Raw genomic sequence first — 10,799 nt, 5'->3', positions numbered from 1 at the left:
CATATCCTAGATGGCTAGTGGGAAAGACACAGGTGTTTATCTCTCCATCACATGACCATTTGCTATCAAAATGAATTTGAGGATGGTACCAAAATGAGTTGCATATAAAACCATACCTCAAAGTGTCATTGTTGCATAGTGTTACTTTAAGAGAACAGACTGAAGCTCCTCATTGATTACTAATGTATCCTGTGCACATTGCAGGCCTGCAGTACAAGTACATTGCCCACCCGCTTCCCCCCTGCTGATCACGTATGCACCTTTGCTCGATCAGAGCTACACAGAATTCCACTAAAATTAAGAACGAAGGGAATTAATTCAACTAGAAGGGGACACGCCACAGACCAAATAGTGACGAACACGGTTACATATGACTAGGTCTGGATTTCTATTATTTACGGTAGCAACAGTGATGTCACATCCGCCCATTGACGATTCGGGAGCTTGAAAGGGCTGAAGCATGGCAGACACCGGCGTAGTGGAATTACTTCTAAAAAGAATAGAAGTCGTTGACGGAGGTGTTGACAGCCAGGATGTGGCCATTACTCTGTCCGTGGACCACCAAGTTGTTGTTGGTGCTGTTAAAAGTCTCCAATCCTTAGGAGATGTAAGTTTTACTGGAGCTATTCGCTCTTACCTACTAGCGGAAGTAGTTGCCTCCGTCATTTGGAGCTAGCCCTTATTGAACTGATGCAATAGCTCTGTAAAAGCTTACAATTGTTACAGACAGCATGGCGTTATTCTGCAAATAGAAATAAAACGTTATTTTCACTTCAAATAGTTAACTCGAGTGTATTGCAATTGTGTTTTTCCAGCAACTAAATTAATATTATGGAGCAGCTGCTTTCTCCTGTCCCCTAGAATAACGTTGCAATAATACTGTCATGTTGGGCTATGAAGGAACAGAGATTTAAGTTTAATTCTAGACGTACTTGATTATCGTGCCAATTAATAGTGAGATTAATACCTTTTATAATACTTCATCTTAACAACCATTCATCTTCATTGCTACTCTTGTGTTCACCTCTACGTGTTCACATGCTAGTTATCATTACTATCTCACCTTTGTGGCGATTTTGCAGATAATCTCAGCTGAGCAGCGCTCGTCTAAACACTGGGAGCTGACTGGGGAGGGACAAGAAACCGCAGAGAAGGGGAGTCATGAAGCTCGTGTCTACAATGCTATCCCTGAGGAGGGCCTTCCCCAAAGTGAACTTATGGTGAGTGCGATGCCCAAGACACCAGCTGCAGAGATCAAACCGCCCATCACTGCAACAGAACTTGAAAGCATCCTTTCATTTTACCATAGGCCACATTTTGTTGCGGGTACTTAATAGCTGATATTAACAATGGTTGTTTTGAGGCAGAGTGGCTATCTGGCACCTAAGCCTGAAACGTAATCATATTTTTCATAGCACTTCATTCATTTTCATCTTGAGTAAATTTGGCATTGTACTGCTTTTGTAAGCGGCTTTGGATGAAAGCATCTGCCAAATGACTAATCAACTAACTACTGGCCATTAGGACTAATGTATGATTCATTTTCAACCTAACAGTGTTGTAAACTAATGCACCTATGCATTTTCCCTGTAGAAACTGCCAAGTGGAAAGGTGGGCTTCAGCAAAGCCATGTCCAACAAATGGATTCGCGTGGACAAAGGTCATGAGGGTGGGCCCAGAGTCTTCAGAATGGTGCGGTTGTTTGCTGTGTGAATTGCTGTATGTGTGAAAATATCTGTATTGTCACTCATATGTATTTGGATATTTACTGCTCCTGTCTTTCCCATAAACAGCTATAACTATGCATAGAATAAAATGTGTGATCCTTGGTTGGGATTACGTATGGCAGGTGGAGAGAATAGATGATTCCGTCCAGGAGAAGATGGTGCAGATCCAGAAGGGCCTCGCTAATGATGTGGATGAGAAGGAAAAGAATGAGCTGAAGAAACGTAAACTGCTGACAGAAGTGTGAGTGTCAACATGTCTGTTTATTAACTGTGGTGGACCAGTGATCAGAAGTGATTGATGCTGAGCTGTGTAACTTGGGACATTTTTTTTTACCTTCGTAGTGTAGTATTCTGGTCAGCAGATGGAGCTAGATTGCAGGTTTGGATTGAAAAACAAATTATATGCGTCTTGATTCTCTTTTCAAGCTTTGAAAAGAAAATGGAACATTTATGAATAAAAACTCACTCAAGATGTTTTGAATGTATAGGAATACTGGAGAATTTTGTGGTTTTTCAGTTCCTTTACAATACATTTTTTGACCTGACAGGTTTAGTTTTTTTACTTAAAAAATGGGTCCTAAGTTTATTTGAAACAAAAACACTTTCAAATGTATTGTGATTGCAAAATTATTGTATTATTACACTAAGCAGTTACGATAGTCTCTGTCATTCCACAGTATCCATTGTTTCCATTATGCTCACCATTAAGCAACAAGCGATTCATCGTCCCATGTATGAATGAACAAGAGAAATAGCCAAAAAGTAAGGTCTTCTACAAACGAAATAGGACATTTAGTCTGATACCAATTTCATAACTTTCACAAATTGTGTTTCATGTGTGTTCTGCCAAAGGAGCTTAACTCTGTCTGATCCAGACCCTGGGCACAGAGCAGAGTCAAGCGCTGTTACATGAGTTCTGTGACATTCTTCTGTCTGTCACAAAGACAAGTCAATCCATCTTTTCCCCTGTGGGAGATGCCAGCTCCTGCTCTGAGCTTTTGAAGCGGGGGTGTTCGGCACAGAGGTGGCCCACGTGGCTCGGTTCCAGCTGGGAAGCTTTACGGGGGCTTGAGTGGTGGTGATTTTTTTATTTTTTAATATCATAAATGGATGCAATCACACTGTGTTCCCTGCCTTTCGCATGTGGCTTAGACACCAGGCACAGTGCAGATCGCGTTCCTCCCCAAATCTCCATCCTATTTACTCCCCAGCGCTTTGTCCTCATGTTCTCCAAGATAAAAGCCTCTAAAAGGGAAGGAGATCCCAACGGATCCCTTGCATTAATACATGGATGAGCTGCCATGAGCCTTTCTGTTATGATGGGGTCTATGTTCTCTTATAGTGACCATCTGGGGTGTGTGTTCTCTTATAGTGACTATCTGGGGTGCATAATGGTTTTCAGAAGTGTCACTTGCATGTCTTATAAGAGCTATAAGCTATTTCTGTCAAAGACATTTGTCATGAAATATTTTTCAATATTGTTATTCCAGCATTCATTGAAGAGAACAGAGTGTTAACAACTGTAGGTAGCACCTTGTTGACTTAAAATATATTTAAAATACATTTGTTCATGAATTTCAGGACTGTCAAGTCCTACTGGATCACCAAAGGCCCTTCCTTCAGCACCACCATCACCAAGCAGGAGACTGAGCTCACGCCGGAGATGATTGCTAGGTGAGGCAGGCTGCAATTGGTATCCATGATCACAAACTGAGAAATATTGCTTTTGGGTCTTGTAAGTTACCATTTATGGCTTATTGTTTATTGTCTTAAAATGTGATGCCCTTGTAAGGCCAGTACCCTGGTAGATACAAGACAGCTTTTATTAGGTTATGTTGCGATATGAAGTACTAAAGCCCTGTGTCTGTTGTCGCAGTGGGAGCTGGCGACAGAAGTCCTTCAAACCCTACAATTTTGAAGCCCTTGGTGTAGCTTTGGACTGTGGACACCTGCATCCACTCTTGAAAGTGCGCACACAGTTCAGACAGATCTTTTTGGAGATGGGGTAGGTTTTCTGTCCATTGGAATAAGCTGAGCCTGTAAACACAGAAAGATTGGTCCCATTTCCAGTTTCTCAAAATCCATGTGAAATGTGAAACAAGCGTTTCGTTTTTTTTTTTTTTTACACATTAGTATGAAGCTGATGGTAGAGATTACATTTCTACACCTTGTTTGCTTGTGCTCTCATTTCAAATTGATTTGTTGCAGGTTCACAGAAATGCCCACAAACAATTTCATTGAGAGCTCCTTCTGGAATTTCGACTCCCTTTTCCAGCCGCAACAGCATCCTGCAAGAGACCAGCATGACACATTCTTCTTATCTGGTGAGCAGAGTGCAGGTTCCTTTATGACAAATTTGACATTGTATCAAAGGCAAACTTGTGAGGTTATGCCTCATAGTAAAGGAAAAACAAGGTGTTAGGTCAGCCATTTCTCAGTCTCGCAAAGAGTGTAAGTTCTTCCTAATAGCAGAATGTGATCAATATTGACAACATATTCTGATGGATGTTTGCCTTTACTGTAGACCCCGCTGTGTCTCATGAGTTTCCCCAGGACTACCTGGAGAGAGTGAAGAAGGTCCATTCTGAAGGTGGCTATGGATCACAAGGGTATGATTGGTTTAGACATGGATTCACAGAAGCTTCAGTCTGCATACATATCTTTAAATGCCTCTGTTTAAGAACCGCTTGATAACTAATGGCGGTTGAAATATAGACGTAGCCAAATATGGCATACAATGAGCCAGGACAAGTTTAGTTTTGTCTTGGTTGATCTAATGATCTTGTAAATATTGACTAAAGAACCTGGAGACAGAAATGCTTTAGCATCTCAGCTGCTTTGCAAATCCCCATTCTGAATAGATACATTTACTAATAATATGTTGGCCTTATTAAAGTTCCCTAGTTTTAACAAAACTGTCATCATATTTTAGATACAAGTATGACTGGAAGATAGAAGAGGCCCAGAAGAATATTCTCCGCACACACACCACAGCTGTAAGCGCTCGCATGCTTTACAAGCTGGCGCAGCAGGTATGCATATTTACACACACACACACACACACACACACACACACACACACACACACACGTGACCACTCGCATACACGTTTGTACACCAAATTCCTGTAAAATGCATAAATTGGTAGAGATGGAGGACCCTACATTTGTAGGTGCCCAAAGACAGTTTTTGCTTCATCATCTCTCAGTTCTGAAGCTGTTTGACTGAGGGTTTCCTGTCCCACAGTGCTTACAAGAAGAAAAGAAAAAATTAGCGAAAAAAGAAGGGCAATCTAATAAAAAGAAAAGAGGTGGTAAACGAAGAAGGAAAAGAAGCGAAGAGGTAGATGCATGCAAGATGGTGATAAAGTTAAAGGAGTGCATGTGCTATGCTAAGCCAACCACTGTTTCCGTTAATCCACAGTCACTGGTTCCGTTAATCCACAAGTACTGGTTTCGATCTATGCATAATAAATGCTTCACTAATCTGATTTAATAGCCACTCAGACCTGCTTGCACGCCGCAGTCATATAACCCAGATGGACACAAAGCAAAGGCTCAGTTACTTTAATGGGGATTCAGATGCTCTGGACCTCCTTTCAGCTTTGGGCCCTAAACAGGTCAATGTTGCTCACTTTTTGAGAGAAACAAGATAAAGAGCTCTTCTTTGATCATGCCTCCTTTAAATAGCAGTGGCAGGGGAAACTCCTGCTGTTGTAATGATTTTGGGGCATAGCAGTGCCTACCATGAGCAGCTCTGCAGATCATCTCCCTGATCTATAACCGATATTGCATTGAGGAGAATATTACCTTTTTGTCTTGTCTGTTTAATGACATCATAAAATAGCCGTGTTTGAACGGCACTACCAGCTGGAGGTTGATAAGGTGGAGCTTCAGCGATGATTGGCGTAATTCTACCAGGAGAATGTTAGTCTAATGGCATACAAAGGAACCTAATATCTAAAGGAACCTAAGGACAGTTCAAATTTCACTTTTTCACCGGAAACTCTGGGAATGGTTTTTCTGTGTGCATGTTTTTGTGTAGTTCAGTGTATTGGTTTGAGAGAGTGTTGCATGGTTTATGGAATTGAGTTAAATGATTCAAGAGTGGTTGTTATATGTGTGTTGTATTCAGTAGTTGTTTCGTGTAGTGTGATATTGTTTAAGGTGCATGGAAATAGTATGCTGAACATGGGTCTGTTTCTGCTTTGTTAATTAGCTTTTGATGAAAGTGAAAGATGTAGGGTTCTATACAGAATTTTCTCTATTGAGATTTTTCCATTGACCTTATTCAGTGATGAAATTCTGGATTAATTTGTCCGGTAGTTAGTATCCACATCAAACAGCATGGGGGGCAAATTGTCTAGGGGAGCAGAAAAGATGTTTCATGTGAGTTCAGCATGTTTGTTAAAAGTCTTGGGGGTGAATTTGGCCCATTTTGATGCACCACGGCATACAAAATAAGTTTTATTGGTTAAATGTCAATAGAAAACCAGTTACAAAACGTACCAAAAATGGCTCAATGGCTTGTACGTATCTAATGGGCCAAGCTGTAAATTGTGACCCAGAACAGGTTCGAGAGGCTCAGTCAGATAGGATATGGTGCTAGATTTATTTGCACGAGATGACTCATTTGTGATTCAGATTAAAGCATGGAAACGATGAGCCTGTACTCATAAACTGGCTTCATATTTATGGAGCAAAGCAAGTACTGTATTTATACAACGTGAAGTAAAAGACTTGGAAAAACTATACTGCTACTACATTCACTGCTTCCACTACTATAACTCTGTTTGACTATTAATGTGCTAATTCCATGTCTCTTTCAGGCAAAGTTCACACCTGTCAAGTACTTCTCCATTGACAGGGTGTTCAGAAATGAAACCCTGGACGCTACTCACCTGGCCGAGTTTCATCAGATAGAGGGTGTGGTGGCTGACTATGGGCTAACCCTCGGTGACCTCATGGGCATTCTACATCAGTTCTTCACAAAATTAGGTCAGGTTTGACCTTTTCATTTTAGTAGCGAACTACTAAACTTTTCATTTTAGTAGCAAATGTTTTTATCCCTGCTAGGGAGGTAATGTTTTTCGGTGCTGTTTGTTTGTCTGTCTATAAGCAGGATTACACAAAACTATCAGCTCGGTTTTCCTGAAACTTAGTGGAAAGGTTTAGTATGGGCCAAGGATGATCCCATTAAATTTGGAGCTCATCAGATTCACTGGGTGGATACACAAATGTAGTTTAACTTTTGCGGACATTGCGATATGTGGCGTACAGCATTTGGCCTTGGCGGAGGTCCGCGCACTCCAAGTGTCTTTCTACATGTGCCTTCAACAGTTTTCTAAACTGCTTCTATACATCCTCCAATGACCAGTTTAGATATAAATTTGGTGCTTCTCAAAGTCTTTTTTTGATGTTCATGAACATATGTTTTTTGATAATTACAGGAATCACCAAACTGCGCTTCAAACCAGCCTACAACCCTTACACCGAGCCCAGTCTGGAGATTTTCAGCTATCATGAAGGTATAGCCTTCATTAAACCATTGCTTTATCTACCAGCTATCATGAAGGTATAGCTGTCATTAAACCATTGCTCTATCTACCAACATCCATGCATCCAATTCAGTTTTTAAATATCTTCTTCATGTTATCATAGAGGAACCCTATTTGAAAAATTAGAGATGTCAGTAGTTTTAAGATTCCTAATACCCTCACTATGGGTAGCATTTATTAAACAAAAGTATCTATGGAAGCATCCGTGTTTGTTTTCATGTTGCCTCCCTATTCCCTTCTCTCGTCAGGGCTGAAGAAGTGGGTGGAGGTAGGGAACTCTGGAGTCTTCAGGCCTGAGATGCTGCTGCCAATGGGCATCCCAGAGGAGGTGTCTGTCATTGCCTGGGGATTATCCTTAGAGAGGTGAGGTTATTCAGAACTCATTTAATAATAATATTAATAATAATAATAATAATAATTATTATTATTTTTATTGCGACCTTGTTTGTTCATTTTTAGGCTGCTTAATTGCTCTCAATAGAATGTAGAACATATTGAAAATAATATCAGTTTACACACTTGTGTGGTTCCAGGCTGTGAGCTGGTCTAAGAATAGAGATTGTTTTCTAACGCATTTACTTTGCTGTGACCTAAATGTAAGGAAAGGACATTCATGAAGGTTGAGAGCGCGTACATGTAATGCATGCCAACCTTTGTTTTCCATCCTGTATAAAGCCAAAATATTCCAGACTCTTCTACAACACTTCTGTCCGCTCCATCCAACCTAATTCATCCCTGAGCAGCTCTACACATGCCTTTTGACTAGTGTCAGTTTAGCTTCTGCCATGTGCTCTTCTCTGGGGCCACCGTCCGTACCCTGCCCTCATCCAGCCTCTGTCCAGCCAGGATCTGGCTCTGACTCAGCACTGGGAGCCCAGCTGACCCATTTAAAGGAAAAGCTTTACATTTAGGTTATTTTCTTTTAATGTCAGGAAAAAAGAACATTAAGACCTTAAACTGATGTGTGTGTTTGTGCTTGTAGTTGCTCAATTAAAAGTAGGAAATTGTATTCGTCATGGGGGATCCATTGTAAATGATGTTGTGAAATATAATGACTTAACTTAAAATGATAGGTTCCAACAATACTTGATATATGATATGCAAATATTTTTGTTGACTGATTTCTCACTTACGTATTTAATTATGACTTGGGTTTGCCTCTGTACAGGCCCACTATGATCAAGTATGGAATCAACAACATCCGTGAGCTTGTGGGACACAAGGTCAACCTACAAATGGTCTACGATAGCCCCATCTGTCGACTAGACTCTTGAATTTCCACCGGGCAGGTATCCAACTCCATGTCCTGATCAGCTGTCAACTAAGGACTCATATTTTCTGGCCCTTCCAGGCTGGCCAGTCCTCTGGTTTCCTATTTATACTGCCCTCTGTCGATGTGTGGCTGCCGGACACATCATGGCTACGCTGCCAAAGAAGAATTCTGTCTTCTGGGCAGTGTGAGGGATATCGGCTATTAATCACTGTTTTTAAAATCACATATTCCAAAATGGATGGTTGACTTAAAACACTGATTTATTATTAGCAGATAGACCTGTCATGACGCTGGCCTGGAATTAGTATTCTCAGCCAGGGATGTGTCTGAGGGGCTGGCATTGGCAGTAGTGGATGCTTTGTGTAAAATCTTAATCTCTCCCTTTTTCCCTGCTATGTTTGTAAAAAAGAAGCATAACAAAACAATACTCTAACCTGTGTGAACCCGAAAGAAGGGAAATTCACCCAGGGTTGAAGTGGTTTATTAAAGTTATTCCCAGAATACTGGTGTCAGTGTGCTTATTATCCTTTTAAAATCCTAGAAGTTAAAATAAATTACTTCATACAGTATTAAGTGTAGAACGAATATCAAGTGTTAATGGGGTAGGTTAAGTTAGGTTGATTACTAAGAACCCTTGCAGTTGACATGTTCTCTGAAGCTGATGGACATGTTTGTGTAGCAGCATGTCACCATAGAAGACTTAAAAGTTATTTGTGTGTTGCCAGGAAACCCCACTGGATTACGGTTCCTTTCCACACACGGTCTTTCTTCGAACGATGTCTTGGTAGTAGCATGAAATGTGTGTATTCTTTGCTGCGGACCAACTCTAATTAAGAAATATTTTGAAGACTGCACTAGAGATGTTACTTGTATGCGCAATTCCTGCGGTTAATTAAAGACTTCAATTCTCGTTTAACCCTGAGCTTACATGTAATTTCCCAATTAGTCTCCATTCTAAGGTATAATCCTCAGGTAATCCCGCTGGTTTGCACTTGTTGCCATACGTGGTGTTTTTCAATTTACAACTTGCTCACAGTACAAGACATATTAGATGTGCACCAATGGGCTAAAGCCCATGACATAGGATCATCTTGACAACATTGTTCCAAAGATAATGTGCTGTCAACGTGTACAGGCAATAGTTTCACAGGTTTGCAAGTAAACATGGTGCGCCAGGGAGCAGGTGTAGAGATCGAGGAAATCCAGTGAGACGGATTAAATGTTGTGTAGGCTACACTGAATATGCGGTAACCGCTTTAGGGTTATTTGGAGAGCTTATCCCTCTTGTCCGGAAATAGCTTGTCGGGCTACTGAAGAAACGAGATGGACCTTCTACTACTAAATCTGAAGCACAAAATAGAAAGGCACTTTATGGCCTGTAAGCATACTGTTGGACTTGTCCTATGCCTTGGGTCAGCCATAACTGTTGATTTGTATCACACCTGGTAGCCAGGGACATACAACAACATTCTATTACAAAACAGACAATTCACAACCTTTTGCTTTAATGTAGGCAGCAAGCTTACGATAAGCTTACAGGAAAGTTTTAGTATTTTACGCAGGGATTCTCGCTTTTAAGGTGCAGTTTGCAGGATTTCTTGACAATATAAAAATGCTAGCATACCTACAATGAGTATCCCACTGAAGGCATGGTCAAAAGGCAAAGTTCCTAATATTGCGGTCTTGTTTCTTTGTTTCTGGCATTTTATTGCATGTGCCATGGCCTGAAAATGTAAACAAATGCAGGACAAACGCCAGAATCAAAGAGACAAGAAGCATATTGGTTGGGAACATCATCTTTTTATTATTCATTCAGAATGTCATAACAATTGTTCGTCATGAAGCATTTTTTTTAAGACTTTTTTGACAATTAAAACGGCAAATTGCTCCATTTCACATTTGATTAGACAATCACCCTAGTTATCATTACTACTTTCAAAAAAATTCTAGTGGTGTTAGAAATTAAGGAATGCCTTTAAGATCCTCCAAAATAATTGTGATGTAATGCACAAGACATGTATGCTTTAAATAATTCGGACGTAATGCACAAGACAAGTATGCTTTAAAGCTGCTCATTTCCGAGACATTTCCGACCATTTTAAGTCAGAGCTCCCTGCCCTACACAAAGCATAGCCGGACATGTTTTCCTAAATGGCTCTGTGAAAGTCAGTACATTGTCCATTTCAAAGTCCCTCTTCATTTCACCTTGACAAGTGAGTTTTTTGTTTCCTTACTCCAAAAG

The 10,799-nt window shown here is 40.5% G+C and overlaps 1 protein-coding gene across 2 annotated transcripts; it reads left to right on the top strand.

The window, feature by feature from the left end:
* Window positions 1–397: 397 nt before the first annotated feature.
* Window positions 398–9,058, top strand: farsa (phenylalanyl-tRNA synthetase subunit alpha). Of its 2 annotated transcripts, XM_042708273.1 has the most exons (14): window positions 398–607; window positions 1,083–1,220; window positions 1,594–1,692; window positions 1,850–1,968; window positions 3,309–3,401; window positions 3,604–3,732; window positions 3,936–4,051; window positions 4,252–4,336; window positions 4,660–4,759; window positions 4,974–5,069; window positions 6,556–6,724; window positions 7,177–7,254; window positions 7,533–7,647; window positions 8,453–9,058. In XM_042708273.1, exons 1-14 carry the CDS (start codon window positions 461–463, stop codon window positions 8,556–8,558), a joined length of 1,590 nt encoding a protein of 529 aa, XP_042564207.1. In that variant the 5' UTR covers window positions 398–460; the 3' UTR covers window positions 8,559–9,058. The 2 variants fall into 2 exon arrangements, with proteins under 2 accessions (XP_042564207.1, XP_012681262.1); XM_012825808.3 differs by lacking the exon at window positions 4,974–5,069.
* The last annotated feature ends 1,741 nt before the right edge of the window (window positions 9,059–10,799 follow it).

Source organism: Clupea harengus, chromosome 1, assembly GCF_900700415.2.
Source record: "Clupea harengus chromosome 1, Ch_v2.0.2, whole genome shotgun sequence".
Lineage (NCBI taxonomy): Eukaryota > Metazoa > Chordata > Actinopteri > Clupeiformes > Clupeidae > Clupea > Clupea harengus.
Note: the sequence above shows the minus strand (reverse complement) of the source record. Positions and strands in the feature narration are given on the sequence as shown.

What these genes read in the sequence shown, in the direction of transcription:
- farsa (XM_042708273.1), top strand. Translation starts at nt 461, where the DNA reads ATGGCAGACACCGGCGTAGTGGAATTACTTCTAAAAAGAATAGAAGTC. An exon ending in GGCCCAGAGTCTTCAGAATG is followed by an intron (nt 1,693 to 1,849) that starts GTGCGGTTGTTT and finishes TACGTATGGCAG; the next exon opens with GTGGAGAGAATAGATGATTC. An exon ending in GATTTTCAGCTATCATGAAG is followed by an intron (nt 7,255 to 7,532) that starts GTATAGCCTTCA and finishes TTCTCTCGTCAG; the next exon opens with GGCTGAAGAAGTGGGTGGAG.